The following is a 21,739-nucleotide window of genomic DNA, read 5'->3' as shown; positions in this document are numbered from 1 at the left end:
CCCTTCTGATCCAGCTCCCTGCCGATGCCCATCCCGGGAAAGCAGCGGAAGACAGCCCAAATACTTGGGTCCCTGCCACCCACGTGGGAGACCCGGATGGAGTTCTGGGCTCCTGGTTTCAGTCTGGCCCAGCGCTGGCTGTTAACAGGCATATGGGGAGTGAACCAGCAGATGGAAGATGTCTTTCTCTCTCTCTCTCTCTCACTGCCTTTCAATGTTTTTTATTTTAAAATCTAACAATAAAATAATTTAGAAAAGAAAGCCTCTCACTGAGCAGTGCCCCAGCCCCCCCCCCCAGCACAGCAGGGGTCGGGGGCTGGGGGATGAGGGGCAGGGGAGGGCGCTCAGGGTCCCAGAAGCAAACCAAGGCCCCCTCCAGACTCAGACCCTCGCCTAGAATCATCCGGACAAATCGGAAACGAAACCCAGGCTCTTGAAGGGGCCTTCTCAGCTCCCTAATTTCCCTGGGACCCCTCAGCCAACCTTGCCTTGTGAAGGGGTCTGTCCGGCCCGGGCCCCTCCCCCAGCCCACGGCAGGGAGGGAAGTGGTGGTGGTGGGGACAACCAGGCGAGCTCCGCTAACAGTGCCACCTGCTGTTCTCCGGCCAGAAAGAACTCGCAGAGGCAAAGCACCAGTACAGCACGGACGAGCTGAAACACCGGGAGCACCTGGCGCAGGCCCGGCTGGAGGCCGAGCAGGCCCAGCGCGCGGAGCTGGAGGCGCACAAGGTCTCTCGCGGACGGACACGTTCAACGCAGGCCCGCCGGGATCCCTGGGCGCCCTGGGAGAAATCGTGCCCCACGCACAGGCCACGAAGCCCTCCCCGCCCCGCCCCCCTCCCTGGGGCTGGCTCCAACCACAGCGCAGACTCCCGGTCGGTCCTGTCCCGCGCTTGCTGGCGTACCCCTGCGTCCAACACTCTGGGCTGCGAGAGGGTGCTACAGTCTTGCGCCTTAAGACCCTCGGGCAGACGTCCCCTCCCCACACACCCTCCAGCACGGCATGGCATGCCAGAAACAGGCTGAACATGGCCTCCCGCCATGAGCCCCACCCCTCCGTGCAGCCAGACCGAAGCAGCCTCGCACCTGCTGTTCCTTCTGCCTGGGAGGCACCCCTCCACCACCCCCTCCCGCCGCCCCTCTACCTCGGAGAGGGTTGAAGCCCAAGGGGTAGTGTCTGTGTTAGTGCCCAGCCGGGGGGCCGTGCCCAGCGCGTCCTCCCTGGAGCCCGCCTGGGTCACCGCGGGGCCCTGTTTCTGCCCGCAGGCTGCCTTCGTGGACCGCCTGAACGACTCCTTCCTGTTTGACAGCATGTACGCTGAAGATGTGGAAGGCAACAAGCTGTCCTACCTGCCCGGCGTCGGGGAGCTGCTGGAGACATATCGGCCCCGGCTCTCGCCGCCTCTTGTCTGGCAGAGCCTGCTCACGGAGCCCCCAGCCCCTGCTGGGACTGTTTCCCCATCCTGGGCCAGGCTGAAGTCAGACGCCTGGACCTCCATCTGGGTTTTCCATGTCAGTGGCGGAGGCCCAAGCACTTGGGCTATCTTCTTTTTTTTTTTTTTTTTTTTTTTTACAGGCAGAGTGGACAGTGAGAGAGAGAGACAGAGAGAAAGGTCTTCCTTTGCCGTTGGTTCATCCTCCAATGGCCGCCGTGGCCGGCGCGCTGCGGCCGGTGCACCGCGCTGATCCGATGGCAGGAGCCAGGAGCCAGGTGCTTTTCCTGGTCTCCCATGGGGTGCAGGGCCCAAGCACTTGGGCCATCCTCCACTGCACTCCCTGGCCACAGCAGAGAGCTGGCCTGGAAGAGGGGCAACCGGGACAGAATCCGGTGCCCCAACCGGGACTAGAACCCGGTGTGCTGGCGCCGCTAGGCGGAGGAGGGCTATCTTCTTTTTTAAATTTTATTTATTTATTAGAAAGGCAGAGTTACAGAGATGCAGAGGCAGAGACAGAGAGAGGTTTCGCATCCATTGGTTCACTCCCCAAATGGCTGCAACAGCCGGAGTTGGGCTGATCTGAAGCCAGAAGCTTCTTCCGGGTCTCCCACACAGGTGCAGGCACCCAAGGACTTGGGTCATTTTCTGCTTTCCCAGGCCATAGCAGAGAGCTGGATCGGAAGTGGAGCACCTGGGACTAGAACCGGCGCCCATATGGGATAACAGCACTGTAGGCAGAGGCTTTGCCCTCTGCACCACGGCACCGGCCCCATGTTAAGTTGTTACAACAGAAGGTTCGTGGATACCAGCAGTCACTGGGCGAGACTTGACACCTCAAGGCCTAAGCAGCCTGTTGTGTGGGGGTGGGGCTGGTGGAGCCGCTGTCCGGCAGGTGCTCTCGTGAAAGTGGCCCAGCGGGTGTGTGACAGTCCCTTTGATCAGGCACATCTTGCGCTGCCAGCCCCCCCCCCCCGCCCCGCAGCCTGCCTTGGCTCTGCTTTGCCAAGGTATGACACGGATGACTCTGTTTTCAAATCTTGACAATTTTCCCAGTGGCAGTGGCGGGGCCAGGACTTGAACCTGGATCCTCCACTTCCACCCCTGGCCCCTCCACCCCCACCTACCCCACCCCAGCACAGCTGAGCAGCAAAACGGGCCCTCTGCCCAAGAGCCCATCTCGGTCACACACCAGAGACAATGCACACCACCTCATCCCCTGGCCAGGGCTGGCTCCTCGGGCTGCCAGCCCCTCCCTGTCCCGCCAGGTCCCCAGGCAGTCTGTTTGGGGCCTGCTCTGCCCTGTGGGTTCTGCCCGTGGTCCCCAGCTCCTTCCCCCACCAGGCCTCCGATGGTGGCGAGACCTCAGCCACACCATTACCCTCTGAATCTCCAGTGCCAGGTCTCTGGGCCCTCAGTGGCTTCCTCCATCAGACGAGACCCTGAGTTCGAGTCCTGCACACACACACGTTCAGCGTAGCAAGCCCTTGCACCCTTGTGGCCCTCCCCGGTGGCCTGCTCCAAGGGAGAGAGACGCTGCCCTGAGCTTCCTTAACGCCCACCCACCTACAAGGACAAATTTGTCACCATCTGCGTGAACATTTTCGAGTACGGCCTGAAACAGCAGGAAAAGCGGAAGATCGAGCTGGACACGTTTACTGAGTGCATCCAGGAGGCGATCCAGGAGAACCAGGAGCAGGGCAAACTCAAGATCGCCCAGTTCGAGGAGAAGCACTCGCTGGTAGGGCCCACCCCTCCTGAAGCCGCGGCTCTGCACCCACCGAAGGGCTGTAGCACCTGTGCCCCTGCTGGCCCTTGCGGCCCAGGCCAGGGGGTCACGCAGCCGCGAGCAGCAGAGCCAAGGCCCAGCCCACTCACCGCCTCCCCTGCTGCTCCACTGTGGCCACGAAGGTGGGGCTGTGGCTCCATCCTATAACATGCCCAGGGGTTCAAGGTCATCCTCGCCCTGCATGACCTCATCTGTTAACTGTCGCTATTTTATTTTATTTATTTGTTTGGAAGGCAGAGTTCAAGAGGGGCAGAGAGAGAGAGAGAGAGAGAGAGAGAGAGAGAGAGAGAGAGGTCTTCCTGGTTCACTCCCCCAAATGGCCACAATGGCCAGAGCTGAGCCGATTCAAAACCAGGAGCCTGGATCTTTTTCCGGGACTCCCAACGCAGGTGCAGGGGCCCAAGGACTTGGGCCATCTTCCACTGCTTTCCCAGGCCATAGCAGAGAGCTGGATCGGAAGTGGGGCAGCCGGGACTTGAACCGGCGCCCATAGGGGATGCCGGCACTGCAGGTGGCAGCTTTACCCGCTACGCCATAGCGCTGGCCCCAGGATGTCCTTTTTTATTTATTTGAAAGGCGGAGCGGCAGAGAGAGAGGGAGAGAGAGAGAAATCCCAGCCACTGCATCAAGCTCTCCAAACAGGGACAGGAGCTTCCCAGGCATTTAAACAGGGAGCTGGATCGGAGCAGAGCAGCCAGGGACTGGAACTGGCGCTCGTATGGGGTGCCAGTGTCGCGACCCTGGCCCCACACTTGTGACGCCTCTTTTCTGGTCCCAGTGGCCATTGGGTTTGGGATGGCAGGGGGTCAGCCGGTCAGTGCTTCCTGGAGCAACAGGTACCTCTGGGGAAGCAGGAGCAGCTAGAACGGGGCTGATGAGGACTCTGCTCCCAGGGTCTGGAGTGGCTGCCTCCTCCTACAAGGCCACCAGGCATGAGCTGACTCGCCTGAGCCTGGGTCCAGGGCAGTGGAGCTTGCCCAGCTGCACAGAGCGGGCCTGGGGCCTGGCGCCCTCCTTGAAGGCCTTGTGGGCGTGGCCTGCGGGCACTGGGGCTGGCCAGAGCTCCCCAGGTGTTTCAGAGTCCACTGTCTGGGGAGATCCCAGGACCCACAGGCCCTGAAGGCCCCCTACCCCTCCCCGTTGCACGTAACACCTGCTGCTGGTACACAGTGACTCCCACAATGCTTGTGGCCCAGCTGCGCCCCGCAGAGCCGTTTTATTTTCTCCTGAGCAAGGCGAGCTGCACCTGTCCTCCAACCATCGTTATCTCCTATTCTGTCAACTACGTCTGCCTGTGTTTGCCCTTACCCATTTTTTTTTCTATTTGGTTTTTGGTTTCTCGGTCTTTCTCACTCTCTGTGCCTCTTTCTTTAAAAAGAAAAAAAATTACCATATAGGAGTGCTTTAGAGATTTCCAGGTGAGCCCTGTCTCCGTGAGATGAGTCGCAAACATTTCCCCCACTTTGCTGTTCGTCTTGCCATCTTGTCTGTGTTGCATCTCACCATTGCGATTTTTATTGCAATTTTCACTTTATTTGAAGCAGGGTGGGGACAGAGAGAGAGCTTTCACGTACTGCAGGGGTGAGGAACATCCAGCCCAGGGGCCACATAAGGCCCTCCAAATCATTAAGTCTGGCCTTGCCGAGGCAACCATAGGCAGGACTCAAAATCCAGTCAAGTTATAGCAGGCTAATTAATTTCGTATGGGCCATGAATGATATTACAAATACCCAAAAGGCCCTTGGCAGAAAAAAAATGTCCCCCATCCCTGCTGCTAGTTCCCTCTCCAAATGTCCCCTCAGCCAGGTATGGGTCTGGCTGAATCGGGATCTCCCACGCAGGGCAGGGACCCATGTGCTGTATCGGTCACCAACAGCTCCCCAGGGTTTGTATCAGCAGGAAGCCGGATCAGAAGTGGAGTAGCTGGAACTCGAACCTAGCACTTGGGTATGCGAGGTGGGCACCCCGAGCAGAGACTCAACTCCTGCACCCAGCACCCACCTGGCCACTCAGTGTTAATTTTTTTAACGTGCTATTTGTCAGTCTGTTTTGCTGCTAGTATTCGGGAAGGAATTCTTCACTCAGAGATCATTGGAAAAACCCCGTGTTCTTCTATTAGCCCTTCCATGGTTTGCTTGCTTTCTTTCTTTTTTTTAAAGATTTATTTGAAAGAGCTACACAGAGAGGAGAGGAAGAGAGAGAGAGAGAGAGAGAGAGAGAGAGAGAGAGAGAGAGAGAGAATCTTCCATCCATTGGTTCCCAATTGGCCGCACTAGCCAGGGCTGCGCTGATCCAAAGCCAGGAGCCAGGAGCTGCTTCCAGGTCTCCCACATGGGTACAGGGGCCCAAGGACTTGGGCCATCTTCTACTGCTTCCCCAGGCCACAGCAGAGAGCTGGATTGAAAGTGGAGCAGCTGGGACTCGAACTGGTGCCCATTTGTGATGCCGGCGCTGCAGGCAGTGGCTTTACCCGCTACGCTACAGCGCCGGTCCCCCATGGGTTTATGTCTTTCATGGGAATCTTCCCTCCCATAAGGTCAGGGAGCCAGCTCTGTCTTTCTCCCGATGGGGAAACCATGATGAGAACAGCGCTCATCCCTCCGAATCATGCCCAGTTACTCTGTCCTCCTCCGGGACTGACGCCAAGCATCCACGAGACAAGTGGACGTGGCACCTGGCACCAGGGGTGTTCCAGGCCTTCCCTGGTGACAGCTGGCATTCAGTGCCACCCTCAGCCTGGCTCGTTCTCTCCCCCCGCAAGAGCACCCTCTCCCTCCAGACGGGTCCAGGATCCACGTCTCCCACTTGCCCCCTGGGGTTCCCTGTGGGTGCGGCTGCCTCTTCCCTGTCCAGCACCTCTCCTGACCTGTGCCTGCTATAGGAGCCCCTGGAGCCCACGGTGTGTGCCAGGCCTCCCGCACAAGGCCCATGGTCCCCAGGACCCTGTGAGCGCAGGAAGCCTGGGAGACGCTAAGCGGCCGTGCCAAGCTTACACTGCACATCGTGGGCTCGGCTCCACCTGACTCCGATATTACAGGACAGACAAAATTGCTTGTCTGCCCTCTTTGGGGGGAGGGGTCTCTGACCAGGACCAAGAATGAAATACCTTGAGGACCAGGTGTCATGTTAGTAGCAGGTTAAGTCACCGCTGGAGTCAGGCTATCACGTATCAGGGTACCTGGTTCGAGTCCCAGCTACTTCACTTCCAGTCCAGTTCCTGCTTGTGCTCACCTTGGGAGTCAGCAGCAGCTGATGGCTCAAGTGCCGGCGTCCCCGTCACCCGTGTGGGAGACCTGGATGGCACTGCAGGCTCGTGCCATCAGCCTGGTCCAGCCAGGGCTGTTGGGGGCATTTAGGGAGTGCACCAGTGGATGGAAGATTCCCTCTCTCTCTCTCTCTCTCTCTCTCTCTCTCTCTCTCTGTCTCTCTCTGTGTGTGTCTCCCTCAAGTAAATAAAAGCAAATACATTTTTTTAAAAAATGCAATCTGGCCGGTGCCGCGGCTCACTAGGCTAATCCTCCACCTGCGGCGCTGGCACACCGGGTTCTAGTCCCAGTCGGGGTGCCAGATTCTGTCCCGGTTGCTCCTCTTCCAGGCCAGCTCTCTGCTGTGGCCAGGGAGTGCAGTGGAGGATGGCCCAAGTGCTTGGGCCCTGCACCCCATGGGAGACCAGGAGAAGCACCTGGCTCCTGGCTTCGTGTCGGCGCAGCACTGGCCATGGCGGCCATTTGGGGGGTGAACCAGCAGAAGGAAGACCTTTCTCTCTGTCTCTCTCTCTCACTGTCTAACTCTGCCTGTCCAAAAAAAAAAAAAAAAAAATGGCAACCTGCACGAGACAGATGAAGAGGGGAAAAGCATACACATTTTATTCCATGATGTGCACATGTACATTTTATTTAGTGATCTCTATATTACGCACCAGAGTAACGGGAAGACCCAAAGACACAGCTGGGGCTGGAATCTTAGCACAAAATTGGACAAAGAGCCGCACCCTGTGAAAATGACCAAAACAGTGAAAACGACCAAAACAGTGTGGTTAGACCAGGGCAGGGCACGGCGGCGCAGGACCAACAGACAGAGAAGGCTCACGTGCGCAGTGGTCCCTTGGCCCCCCGCCTCCAAGCTCTGGTTGCTGCGGACAGCAATGGCTTCTTCCGGGCGGGGGGGGGCACAGGAAAGGGCACGTCTCACCTGCTCTTTCAAGGTAAAAAAGTGGAGGAGACAGATGACTTCTTGCAGCTGCAGTCTTCAAGTGTCTTCGGCTCAAAAGCGATCCACATGGCAAAGTGGTGTGGCGTAGGGGGTTGCGCTCAGAAGCCCCCCGAGCCCCGGCACCTTCCACCTGGCCCTGCTCGCAGGGACAGAAACCCACGCGAGCAGCGGCGAGCCCCGGTTGGTGCCCGTGAGCCTGTGCTTCAGCATTCCCCTTTTACAGACAGGGAAACTGAGGCAGGAGAGGGCCGGTGGCTTCTGCAAGCTCGCAAGGCTGGCACCTGCCGGGGGGGAACCTCAGCTCTCCCGCGCGGCTGGCTCAAGCCCTGGCTTTGTCCCGCAGAGCCTAAGCAACATCCGCGAAGCATCAGAGCTGCCCACCGCGGAGAGGATCGCGGAGTGCGACCAGGACATCACCGAGCTGTTCAACGCGCTCATGACCCTGGAGATGCAGCTGGCGGAGCAGCTGGAGGTGAGGCGGGCCGGGGGGATGGGCGGGCGCAGGTGCCACCTGGTCCCGCAGCTGCGCGCGCACCTGTGACCCGCAGACCACCCACCCACCCTGGGCGCGCGCCCCTGTTGCACACTCGGCGCCTGCCAGCCCGGCGTCTGCTTTTCATCCATTTAAAAAACTCAGACGGGAAGGGGTCCTTGCAGGGGAACTGAAGAGTGAGCCCCTTCCCACATCACCTTCTCCCCCACATCCTGGGAGAGCCCCGAGCCTCCTCCGTGGGGAAGGGTTTCTGATGCGACCTCAGGAGCGGGGCCGGGTGCCCACGAGACCAGGCGGGCCACCCCACCCCCACTCACGCGCGCGCACGCAGCTTGGGGACCAGACCGAAGCACCTGCCGCTCAGCACGCGGTAGAAATGATACCCGGATGGCTGCTGGAGCAGCCGGGCGAGCCTCGCGTGTTCCCCGGGAGGAGGAGCGCGGGCCCGGAGTGGGAAGGGATGTGACAATGACTGGAACCTCATTAGGGGCTGCCACGGCTGGGCCAAGAGGTAGCGCCGAATCGATACTCAAGTGATTCCTCCGCCGCTGGGGGATGGATTCCCCCCTTCCCGTCCCAGGCAGAGGCTGGCTCGCCCCCCCGCTGGGGACTTGCAAAGGCAGCTGAGCGCTGGCCGGCTGGCGGCCCTGGGGAGGGCTGGGCCGCGGCTCTCCCACGCAGTCCAGGCAGGGAGACCACGTTCCAACATCCACGTGTCTCCCGGAGCCCAGGCACTGCCCTATTTGTGTTACCAGGAAGCGGCTGGGCCTGCAGACCCGCGCTCGGCCCCCTCCCCCCTCCCCTGTGCACCTGCACCAGCTGCGGCCCACCGCGGATCAGGCGGGGCAGGGGGGGGGGTGTCCGCGCTCCAGAGGGAGCCAGCAAAGTCCCCACGTAGGCCTCTGTGCCCTTCTAAGCGCAGGAAGCAACACTGATGGGGAGAGCTCATGGCGGGCGTGGGGGGCCCACTCTGCTCAGCAGCCTGCAAAGCATTCTGTGGGAAACCCATTTCACAGATGAGGAAGTCGAGGCTCGGGGAGGTCAGGTGACTTTCCCAGAGTCACACACAGTGGTGGAGCTGGGACGCGGCCCCTGAGGGCTGCCTCCAGCGTTTGTCTGTTGAGTGTGTGTGTGGTGGGGGGGGGGGGTTGAGAGGAGTCAGGCTGTGACAGGTGGGCCCGGCACAGGGCACCGACATGACACTTCGGAGGGTGCTGGCGGTGAGTGAGTCGGGCCTGAGAGGGCACGGTGGCTGGTGTGTGAGCGGGCAGATGGCTGCTCGGTCCCTAGGGTGTTTATGCCGTGGTGCTGGGCGTCTGAAGACGCACGGTGACTGTGCGTTCTCATTTCCAGGAGACCATAAGCATGTTTGAGAGGAACATTGTCGACCTGGTGGGGCTCTTCATTGAGAACGTGCAAAGCCTATATCCTAGCTGCTGCGGCCCAGGGTAGGGAGGGCTGCCCTGGCCTCTAGGGGGAGCGAGGGGTTTAACAGGAGGCCAGGAAGGGTGAAGCAAACCCAGCAAGGACCCCTTGCCGGCAGTGTCTGCAGGGTCATGCCCTCACCCCTCCCACCCAGTGCCCTAAGCTCCTCCCAATCAGTATCTTAGGCACCTCCCACCCAATGCCCTAAGCTCCTCCCACTCAGTGCCCTAAGTACCTTCCACCCAGTGTCTTAGAGACCTCCCACTCAGTATCCTAAGCTCCTCCCACTCAGTGCCCTAGGCACCTCCCACCCAGTGTCTTAGAGACCTTCCACTCAGTGTCCTAAGCTCCTCCTACCCAGTGTTTAGGCACCTCCCACCCAATGCCCTAAGCTCCTCCCACTCAGTGCCCTAGGTACCTCCCACCCAGTGTCTTAGCGACATCCCACCCAGTGCCCTAGGTACCTCCCACCCAGTGTCTTAGAGACCTTCCACTCAGTGCCCTAAGCTCCTCCCACTCAGTCCCCTAGGCACCTCCCACTCAGCCCCCTAAGCTCCTCCTACCCAGTGTCCTAGGCACCTCCCACCCATGCCCTAAGCTCCTCCTACCCAGTGTCTTATGCACCTCCCACTCAGCCCCCTAAGCTCCTCCTACCCTGTGGGCAGTGAAGGCGATGAAGCCACCTTTGGCCCTGGCAGCCTGGCCCTGGCTGAGCCACTCGGCCTGCCATGCACCTGCTAGAGCCCCTACCCCCGCCCCGGCCGCCACCCCAGGGGCACAGGGCAGCCCCGGCCAGCTGTCCTGGGACCTTTGCTTGACTCCCGGCGGGACGATGGCGCAGTGTCGGGACCTGGAGAACCACCACCATGAGAAGCTGCTGGAGATCTCCATCAACACCCTGGAGAAGATGGTCAAGGGCGAGCCGGACGAGGACCTGCCCGATGACGTGCGAGCGGTGAGCACGGCCGCGGGGGAGGGCCCCCCCAAGACAGGAAGCCCGCAGCAGGTGCCCGGTGGGGGCGCCGTCAGCCAAGGAGGGCGCGAGGAGGGGGTGGCGTCAGTTTTCCAGCAGGCCGGGGCTTCTGGAACTTTCTACAAGACACCACTACAAACGTGTCGCGTCTGAGGTGGCCCCCGCGTGCAGGTCGTCTTACTTTTAGCAGCACGGTTCCTGATGCAACGGGACGTTCTCCCGCTTCCCACCGGCCCGGTCCAGGGATGGACGTGGGCAGGAAGCAAGAGGCAGCCCAGGCTCCCCGCTCCTTGCCTGGGGCCTGTGCATGGGCGGGCCCAAGCGCAGCCACAGCCCTGGCCTGTGTGTGTGTTTGGGACAAAGCCCAGGCTTTGACAGGAAGGGCCCAGGGCCTGGAAGGTGTCCCGGCATGCCTGCTACTGGCATTCCACATTCTCAGCTTCTCTCCCCCACCCTGCTGGTCACGCCGAGCCCGGCCACCGCCACCCTGTGCGTTCAGCCCCAGAACAACCCTCTCAGGCTGCCCTCCAGCCTGTGACACTGTTGCCTGCTAATGGCTTCCTGTGGCTCCTAGATCAAGCTCTTCCTGCAGCCCACCACACGCCGATGACCGGGCCTGCCCTGCGTCAGCAACTGCCTCTCGCCCTTCTCATGCCCGGTTCCCAGTGCCCCGGCCTGAGCCAGTCCCATCTCCCGGGCAGCTGAGAGTCCAGCTCTCCGGTGTGCTCTTCCTGTGGTCTCTATGCCCCTGAGACCCCAGCTCCAGTGTCCGCCCCTTGGAGGAGACACCCTCAGGGTCTCTGTCTTGCATTGCCATCCCTCACTGTCTGGTGTAGGTGGGTCTCCCTCTGTCTGTCTCTCTGTGCGGGCAGCAGGGCACGGGGCACAGCATGGAAGCCGGGAGGCGTCCCCAGATGGTGCAGGTGTGTGCACCACGCCCTCCTCTGTCACGTGCTCGGCTGATTCCTGCAGACACAGCCTCTGTCCCACGGTCCCAGACAGACAGACAGACAGACGCCCGACAGCATGGGGGACAGGGCTTCTCTGTCCCCGGCTTTGCCTCTCTCAGCCACGAACCACAGCTGAATGGTGCTGTGTGTTGTTGATGGCGGTGTTTTTAAGATTTATTTCTTGATTTGAAAGTCAGAGTTACACAGAGAGGGAGAGACAGAGAGTAAGATCGTCTATCCACTGGTTCACTCTCCAAGTGGTCGCAATGGCCAGGGCTGGAGTTATTTTCAAGACTAGAGGCCAAGACTAGAGTTATTTTCATTGTTAACTCTACAAATAATGTTACAGAGAAAAGGCAACTACCCTTTCCACACACTGTAAGAAAGGCATCAGCAGTAACAGTCTGTTAATAAATATAATACAATAATGCCATTTGGCATTATGTTTGTTTAAAAACCAATGTATTTCCTGTTTGAGTCTGTGAGTTAGTTCCTGGTAAAACTTTCCACTAGATTCCACTCTAAAAAAATAAACTGCCTGTAGCTTCTATCTTTTTGAAAAAAAGAAAAATCCCCATCTAAAATAAATTAATACATTCTTCAAAAATAAAGAACAGTCTTCCCCATTTCGTCTAGCTTGTCCATAGTTCCCTGAAACCTGTTTTGGTCACAACAGCCAACTCTAAAATAGGATATAAATAGCCCTAGAAAAAATACTAACCATTCATTTCTTTTACCAAAAAAAAATAGTTACTAATATAACTCTGTTTATTTTATGAACAACCCAGGTGGTGTAAGAAAGGAACTGTTTTGATGTTGGGAGTTAATAAATAAAAGGACTGAAGAATTTTTTGTTCAGCTCTTCCCAGCTTAGCTACAATGAAACAGAACAAAATGTGTCACCTATCTTTTTTAGCTTGGCAGGAACAAATGATGGTAAATTCTCATCCCCTGATATTTGTTTTTATCACTGAGGGTAAAAGAAATAGATCTGTAGCAACTAGAGGCAAAATGAACTTCCCAAAGACATTCAGAGATACTCTCCCACAACTGACAGGTTAAATTCCACATTGTCCACACCGGCTGGATCACATGCTTACTCAGTGTCAGGCACACACCCACATCTACATTATTCCCAAAGAACGTTCCTACTCCCACCTCTCACCTTTAAGACTAGACACATGAGGTGCTCAAAAAACAGAAGCTGGTGGAGGGGAGGGAAAAACACAATCACTTGGGAAAACACTGCATATTTCATGCCCTTCCTAGAGTTTGGTCCTCATTAGAAAATAAAAAGACTGAAAAGTTCTGCAGCAAAGAAATATTAACTTACTCCAACATTACCCAAATTTAAGGGAAAGGAAGATTTAACACACAAAACACAGTAGAAAACATCTCAGGAAATATTTATTCATATTCCACGGATATCCACAGACAAGATGCATCTCCGCTAGAGGAATGCCAGCCTGGTGAGGGTGATGGGCAAGGGTGCAATTATAAAAAATAAAGAGGTAAGTACCAAGACAAGGCTGCACCATGCAACCCAAGAGCACAGCGGACTGCCCTCCTGGAGAGAAAAGGAAAAGACCTGGAGAACAATTGTACAGGAGAGCATTTGGAAGAGAATCTTGTGGCAGTGAGGGTTTCCAGGGTAAAGAACAAGAATCCACAGAGAAAATGCTTTCACAACAGCTCTTGATGTTTTCTTCAAAACCTATTCCTTTTCCAGCATTCCCTAAAAGTCTCAATAAAAACGTTTATTATGCAGACCAGATTCATCCCAAAAATCTAAAAATCACCTGATGTCTCCTTCTCTCTAATATGCCATTGTCAAGTCCATCCCTCATTAAGTCCTAGTAATTCAAGCTCCAAAATAAATCTTCCACCTGGTTCTCTCAAATCTAGTCCTAAACACCCTCAGGTCCAGACCACCATCACCTCTCCTCTGCTCAGTCTAATGAGTGTTTACCATAGCTTCTTTTGTCTACAGACTTCTATTCTATACTTCCTCAATGCTGTGCCCACAAAACAAAGTTGTCATTTTCAAACATTAATCTGAACATGTAACCACACCCCTCATTCCCAATTTTAAAAACCCTTGATGAAAGTACAGAAACACTGCTGTGAACATTGCATACATCTACATTTTAGCGGCTTTCCCTCCCTCCTGTTCACTAATCTCCAACCACAGAATTTCCTTTCTGTTTCCTGATTAGTCTTCTTTCCAAGGGTCCTAAGGCGCAAGGTGTTCCTTCAACCAAAAACAAAAACCCATTCCACTTTCCTAATTAACTACTACTAATTCTTTGAGTCTCAGCTTAAAAGTCATTTTGTTAGGTGGAATTTTCTTGAGCCTTTAGATTAGGGTAGGTCTCTTTTTCCACCCATGCACAGGACCCTATACTCCTCCTTAACACTTTCCCTAATTACCATTATACTATTTATGTGGGGTTACACTGGGTATCTCCTTTCTCAACACCATTAAATTGTAAGCTCGATTAGTACAGAGACCAACTTACTCTTGTTCACCACTTTCTTTTCCTATCCTAATTAGGGCACATAAAGGCACTCAAAAATGTTAAATTCAGGGACCTTCTTGTGGCACACTGGGTTGAGCATGTTGACCATCCTATACGGGTGCTGGTTCAAGTCCTGGCTACTCCACTTCTGATCCAGCTCCCTGTTAATGTGCCTGGGAAAGCAGCAGAGGATGTCCCAAGTGCTTAGGTTCCTGCCAACCATGTAAGAGACATGGACGAAATTTCAGGCTCTTGGCTTCTGCCTGACCCAGCTCTGATTATTGTGGCCATTTAGGGAGTAAACCAGTAGATGAAAAACCTCTCTCTGTCTCTCTTTCTCTCTAAATATAACTCAGATTTACAAATAAATAAATAAATCTTCTTAAAAATGTTAAATATGAGGCAGCATCAGGGAAGGAAAACATGTACAAGGACAGACTACTGCAGGTATGTGCTAGAACACAGTACACAGCAGTGAGAAAGGCAAGAGACACCTTTCCTATTGCTTTTATTAGATCAAGCATTATATTTTATATATAAATAAATAAATAAATCTCAAATGTATATATTTAAGGCAGAGTTATAGAAAGCGAGAGAGAGAGAGAGAGATCTTCCATTCTCTGGTTTACTCCCCACATGTCCCCAATGGCCAAGGCTGGACCAAAATCAGGAGCCAGGAATTTCATCTGGGTCTCCCACATGGGTACAGGGGCACAAGTACTTGGGCCATCTTTCAATGCTTTCCCAAGCCATCAGCAGAGAGCTGGATGTGAAGTGGAGCAGCTGGGACTTGAACCAGAGCCCAAATGGGATGCTAGTGCCACTGGCAGATGCTTAACCCACTATGCTATAGTGCTGGGACCAAAATATGGACAGTTTTGAAAATTGGCTATGGGTAGTTAAGAAATTTCCCAAGGTCTTCAAATGAAAGATGTCTTAGTAGTAATCAGTGTACTATATACTTTTAACAAGAAAGCTGCCCTTGGAAATAAAATGGCTAAGAATGAATGCATAAATGATGTTTCTCTAATTGTAGGTAAGAATTAAGAATATAGGTTTCAGATAGCAATTCCAAGATCTACTAATCTGTGGAGGTCAGGCTTGAAAAATCTGCACTTTTCACATATTTATCAAATGACTCCTATGCTAAAGTTTAAGAATCACTAGGGTTGATACTGTGACATAGCTGGTAAAACTGTCACCTGCAATGCTGGCATCCCACATGGGTGCTGGTTCAAGAAACAGCTGCTCCATTTCTGAACCAGCTCCCTGCTAATGTGGCTGGGAAAGCAGAAGAGGATAGCCCAAGTCCTTGGGCCCCTTAACCTACATGGGAGACCTGGAAGAGGCTCTGGGCTCCTGGCATCGGCCTGTGGTCATTTGGGAAGTGAACCAGTGGATGGAAGATCTCTCTCTGCCTCTCCCTCTCACTGTAGCTCTGCCTTTGAGATAAATAAATCGATCTTAAAAAAAAAAATCACTGAGATGGATGTTATTGGTCTTCACTTGATCTTAGCCAAAAGGCCAAGAAGCGGATGTTATTGGTCTTCAGCAGACAGCATTGAGAAAGGGATGGTATGAAGTGTGTAGAGGCTTGGGAAAGATCAAGTTAATCAAGTTAAGGAAAGTATACCCTCAGGACTGCAGTATAACATCTATGATCTAATCAGCTTTACTGTACCATGACTGCCTAAAGTATTGGAGGAAACAAGGAGCTGTCTGCAGGAAGCATTTCAAAGACAGAACTGCAGAGTAAGAACTTCTGTTTACTCAGAGCAGAGCAATTCTTACATAGAAACACCAGGTAATTACTCCTCTGCAGGACAGAATCGTTCATCTGACATTTCAAGAGCATGAAAACCATCTATTTCCCTCTGCTCTGATTATAACCTCCTGAAAGACTACCCTATTAATAAATTGGGCTCTTTGCTATTGTGAAGGGGTAACTTGTGAACTCGTACACAAATAATCAACCACTGAAATTCTATTTCTACAAGCATCCAGTTAAAACATTGGTGTTCTAATTTGTCCAGTGAATACTTGTCACGTTGGTATTCATGCACTCATTTGGTGGCATAAAATCAACCTCAAGACAAAATCATTCCCAGCAAAGTGTAACATTTTAGTTCTTGCACATGTATTACTGAAACGGAAACTCTAAGAGGCTGCAACTAAAGGGTGCCCCATGAGAAGTCCTGATTTCCCATCTAGCATCTCTCTGACATGTATCTTTTCTTTAAGGGAAATAGTCCCCAAGATCAAAATGTTTTAAGAAAGCCACATTACTTACCAAAAATTAAATCTTCTATACAGAATGTATAAATCTGCCTTAGAAGTCCGATATTTCCACATAAAACATTTACAGTCAATATTTCAATAGAAGCAAGAGAAAGATTTCTCAACTGCTATAACTGGCCATTCAACTTTCTACCAATAATCTGGTTCTCTGGAAGCTACTTTCAGTTCCTATTCAAAACAAAGCTTTTGTTCTGAAAAAACAGTTCCCTGGGAGTATGATAAATTCCAGTACAGGCTACAGCAAATGACCTTGGGTAAGACATTTCATTTTCATTTGTCCCATTTGTATAATCAAAGATTGAACTATAGGAAAAGGTTTCAAATCCCTCAGGACAGCAGAATCCTTTTTATTACACAAAACTCTTATGTAATAAAAAGTGATCTTATTTTGTATTAAGAATATTAAAACTTCACAGTAGGTATCACAAACTTAACGTGCTTACAGTAGAACTCTTGTTATCTACCTTAAACCTATTTAATCCACTTGCTTAATCCAGAACCTGAACATCATTTTCTATCTTTTTGTTTAGTCTCCACATTTGGTTCATCAACTTGATGCCATCTGTTAAATTCTACTGTTGATTTTCCTGAAAATATGTTAAATTTGCTCACTTCTCTGCAACTTCATTGCCATCACCCTATCCTAACCACCTTTATCTCCTACCTAGACTACTGCCCTAACTGGGCAATCCACTTCTCACTCTGCTCCAAACAGCAGCCAGAGTTCTCTCAAAAACATAAGTCTGATCACTTGACCTGCTTTAAAGCTTCAAAGATTTCCTCTTGCTCTTGGAGCAAGTTCAAAATCCTCACCAGAAGCTAAAGTCCAGCAAGATCAGATTCTGTTTTTTCCTCCAAGCTCATCATTCTTTCTTCCAAACTCATTTTAAGATGCCCTCCTCCCTCACTCCAAGCTTCAGCCATTTTAGGCACCATTTATTTCCTCAAAGTAAGCCCTTTCCTGTCTCAAGCCTTTAAAAATATATATGTAACAGTATTACTGAAATATAATTTACATACCATACAATTCACCCATTTAACCCATTAGCAGTTACTCTCCATTTCACCTCAACTTCACAGCCCCAGGCAACCGTTAATCTCCTTTCTGTTCCAAAAGATTTGCCTATGCTGGAATTTCCTACAAATGGTACCCTAACAATACTTTCAAGGTTTTTCTATGTTGTGGCATAATCAGTTACTTTGCTTCAAGTCTTTTACACATGGGAGTTCCTTCCACATCCCTCTTTTAAAATAACTGCTTTATGATATCTGAAATTTCCTTTAAAATACTACAGAGGAAAAGGGGAGAGGAGAGCATATATAGAATAAGATTGGCAAAAAAGTTGATGATCAATGAATTGAGTGATGGGTATATCATAGTTTATTGAATTATTTCATATTTGAATATACTTGAAATTTTCCATAATAAAAAAATCTTAGAGACAATTGTTTCTCCATCCTTTGAGTTCCAGTTTATTTATTGTTTTACAAGATATATTTATTTATTTGAAAGGCAGAGTTACAGAGAGGGAAACAACTCTTCCATCTGCTGGTTCATTCCCAGAATAACTGCAATGGCCAGGACTGGGCCAGGCCAAAGCCAGGAGCCTAGAACTCCATCTGGATCTCCCATGTGGATAGCAGGGACCCACGCTCTCAGATCATCTTCCGCTGCTTTCCAAAGTTCATAAGCAGGGAGATGGATGGGAAGTAGAGCAGCTCAGACTTGAACTGGAGCTCTGACATGGGTTGCCAGCATCACAGGCGCAAGTTTAATCTGCTACACTACAACACCAGATTCTGAGTTTCAGTTTAAATATCACCTCTTCAGAGGTGTCCTCCCTACATTAGAGGGAATCTCCCATTCTTTCCTGCCTAGTACTTACCACAACTGTTAAGAATCAAAGTGTTTATTTCCTTGATTTATTGTCTCTTCCTATCAACATGAAAAATGAGTAGGGTCAGAGGTCATGCCTGGATTTCAGCACAGAGTAGGCAAATGCTTAATGAATAAAATGAGTAGAAGATCCAGAACAACTCCTTCATTCTTTATTTCAGCCCCTCCTGGACCAACTTCCCACAAAACTTAAAAAAAAAAAAAAGTAGGATCTTATTCCCCTACTATCTTCTATGCTCAAATTTTATGACTTTAAAGACAAAAAACTTAAGTATTATATCCATGAAAAGAAATCCATGTCAGAAAAATCTTCAACTCCTACCCATATTTTATGCTGCAACCATCCATAACTTTAAATAAAACACTCATATAACTGCGTATGAGTTAGCAGAACGGATGTTTGCACCATGGTCTCATCAGAACAGCTGATCACTCCCAATCCCCTCACGCAGGATTTTGATAGACTTGATCTCAACTCAGTATATACATTTGTTTTACTGGACTTCAGAACATTCATTAGCAACTAAGACACCCAAGAATGTCAACAGATTTTTTTGGACTAAATTTTTGCAGAAGTATATTTATAATAGTAACTCAAGACATTATTTATTTATATTATTTACAAGGATCTATATTCTCCTTTCTGCTCTACAACTAGGAAATTCTGATATACATTAAGAACAGAAAGGGAGTGGCTGGTGTTGTGGTAAAGCAGGTAAAGCCACCACCTTCATTGCCAGCATCCCTTATGGGCACCAGTTCAAGGCAGGTAAAGCAGCCTGAAATGCTGGCATCCCATATGGGCGCCAGTTCAAGTCCCAGCTGCGCCACTTCCAATCCAGCTTCCTGCTGATGTGCCTGGGAAAGGAGTGGAAAATGGCCAAAGTCCTTGGACCCCTGCACCTATGTGGGAGACCTGGAAGAGGCTCCAGGCTCTTGGCTTTGTATCAGCCCAGCTCCAGCTGTCGTGGCTGTCATGGGAGGGTGAACCAGCAGATGGGAAATCTCTCTTTTTCTACCCCTGCTTCTGCCTCTGCCTCTCTGCAACTCTGTCTTTTAAATAAATAAATAAATAAAATCTTAAAAAAAAAAAAAAGAGTCCACTGGCCTGTCAACAAGAACTCAAAAATTTTGCCAACATGGGTATTTAATACAGAGTATGAGTTACAGTTGAAGTTCTAAATCATAGGTAGAGAGAAGTAATATCAGCAAGTCTACTTGTTATGCTTTTAAAAAAGATCAAATGTCAATTAAATCTCTGATCAAATGAGTAAATGAACATGAGGAAATATGCTAGTTCATCAAAATTATACTATGCAGAATTGGTCCAGATGAGTATATCTCAAGGAATGACAGTGCTAGAAATGAGGTAAATCCCCATGGCTATGTCACTGCATTTAAGGAAGATAATATGTCTTCTTTTTCAGTGTTGGGAACAGAAGACTAAAAAGCATGGACCAAACATATCTGCCTATTCTTTCATTACAGAAACCCAACATTCAATCTTTCAGCACTCTACCTCTCTCTCACACATACAATTTTGATTTTCTCTTCTTCATTTATAACTATCAAACTTGCAAACTTACAAAGAGCAGGGACCAACTCACTCTAGGCCGTATTTAGTATAACACTTGATACAAAGAAGATCACAGCTTTTGAAAACAATAAAATCAAACCTTACAAATAGATATAGAGATAGTGACATGGAAAAAGAGAGAATAATTTTTAAAGGAGCTTAGAAAACATGTGATTTTATATTCCTGGGGTACAGCACTTAATATAATATTTATAGAAGTATTTTTAAAAATGCCCAACTCTGTTCTGCACAGATATGTATTACTTTAATCCTAATAAGTAAGCATTTTATAAGGGCTAATTGTACACATGGTATAGTGTTAGGCAAAAGAGCAACTGTCCTAAAAGAACTTCTCTCTAATAGAAGAATCAGGGCATATAATAAAGACAAGAAGAATGCAAGGGAGCAGAAACAGAGGAAAACGGTATGCAAGGTCAATAGGCAAGGCTTTCTGGAAAGGATAAGGCTTAAATTAAGGCTTGAACTACTGAAGTAAAGATATGCCTTAAAGAAGTAGAAGAGGGGCCAGCAGGTTAATCTTTCACTTGCGGCCCCGGCAATCTATACAGATGCTGGTTCTAGTCCTGGCTGCTCCTCTTCCAATCCAGCTCTTTGCTGTGGCCTGGGAAAGCAGTAGAAGATGGCCCAGCACCCATGTGGGAGACCAGGAAGAAGCACCTGGCTCCCGGCTTCGGATGGCTGCAGCTCCAGCCGTTGCAGCCATTTGGGGAGTGAACTAATGGAAGATCTTTCTCTCTGTCTCTCCCTCTCACTGTCTGGCTCAAATAAATAAATAAATCTTAAAAAAAAAAAAAAGAAGAAGAAGAAGAAGTAAAAGAGAGAAAGCATAGTCAGTACTTGTGATGGCTGGAGAGTGGCAAAACATGTGGACTGGTGAGAGGAAGGGGAGGTGGGGAAAATGGAAATGATGAATCTGGTGAAACACAGAAAGACCAGGATCATGGGGACCCTGAATGGTGAATGAGAGTGATACAAAGTGGTGTTTCATAAACAGTAAGAAGAAAAAATGGTACAGGAGAAATGAACACGTATAAATGAGAGGGATAAGGCCTGAAAAACTAGAGGGAAAATCTTGATAAGATTTGGTGACTGGGGGCCAGCGCTATGGTACAGCAGGGTTAAGTCGCCTCCTGCAGTGCCAACATCCCATATGGGCACCAGTTTGAGTCCACTTCCAATCCAGCTCTCTGCTATGGCCTGGGAAAGCAGTGGAGGATGGCCGGAGTCCTTGGGCCCCTGCACCCACGTAGGAGACCTGGAAGAAGTTCCTGGCTAGGGCATTGCACAGCTCTGGCCATTGCACCAAATTGGGGAGTAAACCAATGGATGGAAAACCTCTCTCTCTCTCTCTCTCTCTCTCTCTCTCTGCGTAACTCTTTCAAATAGATAAATAAATCTTAAAAAAAAAAAAAAAAAAAAAAAGATCTGGTGACTAATACGTGAGATGAGGAGAGGCCAGGGCCTGCTCTCTACTCTCCAGAAGGTGGTTCATTCCTTACTCCTCCCTAACAGTAATTATTTTTCTAACAATGAAAAAAAAATAGTATGATACAATATGAGTTTTAATGATATCATTTCTAGGCTTTAATGTTTTAAATTTAAAAATAAGGCAAAAGACATGAATGATATTATTTCTACAGTTAAAAAATAATCAAGTATACAAATGTTTTTCTACATGGTGATATTGAAAACAAAAGTGGTATGATTTCATGATACATACATGTTAGGTCCTGCCAATATTCATTCATTCAACAGATATTTAGAATAAGTAAATACTAGGAAGTCAACATCATTATGTTTGAGACTTAAGTCAGAGACAGCCTGATGAATGTAAGCATTAGCAAATAAGGAGTCAAAAAACATATTCTAATATTGGCTCTAGCTTTAAGCGGAGGTTAGACAAGTGAATTACTCCATCTGATTCAGCTTCTGCAAATGAGCAGCAAACTAACGCAGATTGGTAGTATGCTTTTCATTTACATGTTGCTTTTTTTTTTTTTTTTTTTTTTTTTTGGACAGGCAGAGTGGACAGTGAGAGAGAGAGACAGAGAGAAAGGTCTTCCTTTTGCCGTTGGTTCACCCTCCAATGGCCGCCGCGGGGGTGCAGGGCCCAAGCACTTGGGCCATCCTCCACTGCACTCCCTGGCCACAGC

General features: G+C 50.5%; 1 protein-coding gene across 5 annotated transcripts in view; it reads left to right on the top strand.

Annotated features, from left to right (window-relative positions):
- The window catches only part of LOC127489693 (dynein regulatory complex subunit 3), a 63,025-nt gene extending 42,017 nt beyond the window's left edge, over nt 1-21,008 (top strand). For all 5 annotated transcript variants that reach the window (XM_070061725.1, XM_070061724.1, XM_070061728.1 and 2 more), the window contains 6 exons: nt 610-729; nt 1,267-1,379; nt 3,000-3,174; nt 7,778-7,906; nt 9,281-9,351; nt 10,184-21,008. In XM_070061725.1, coding sequence (XP_069917826.1) covers nt 610-729; nt 1,267-1,379; nt 3,000-3,174; nt 7,778-7,906; nt 9,281-9,351; nt 10,184-10,478 — 903 coding nt within the window. In that variant the 3' untranslated portion in view covers nt 10,479-21,008. The remainder of the gene's footprint in view (nt 1-609; nt 730-1,266; nt 1,380-2,999; nt 3,175-7,777; nt 7,907-9,280; nt 9,352-10,183) is intronic.
- Nucleotides 21,009-21,739: the final 731 nt, after the last annotated feature.

Source organism: Oryctolagus cuniculus, chromosome 17 (genome assembly GCF_964237555.1).
Source record: "Oryctolagus cuniculus chromosome 17, mOryCun1.1, whole genome shotgun sequence".
Taxonomy (NCBI): domain Eukaryota; kingdom Metazoa; phylum Chordata; class Mammalia; order Lagomorpha; family Leporidae; genus Oryctolagus; species Oryctolagus cuniculus.
Note: the sequence above shows the minus strand (reverse complement) of the source record. Positions and strands in the feature narration are given on the sequence as shown.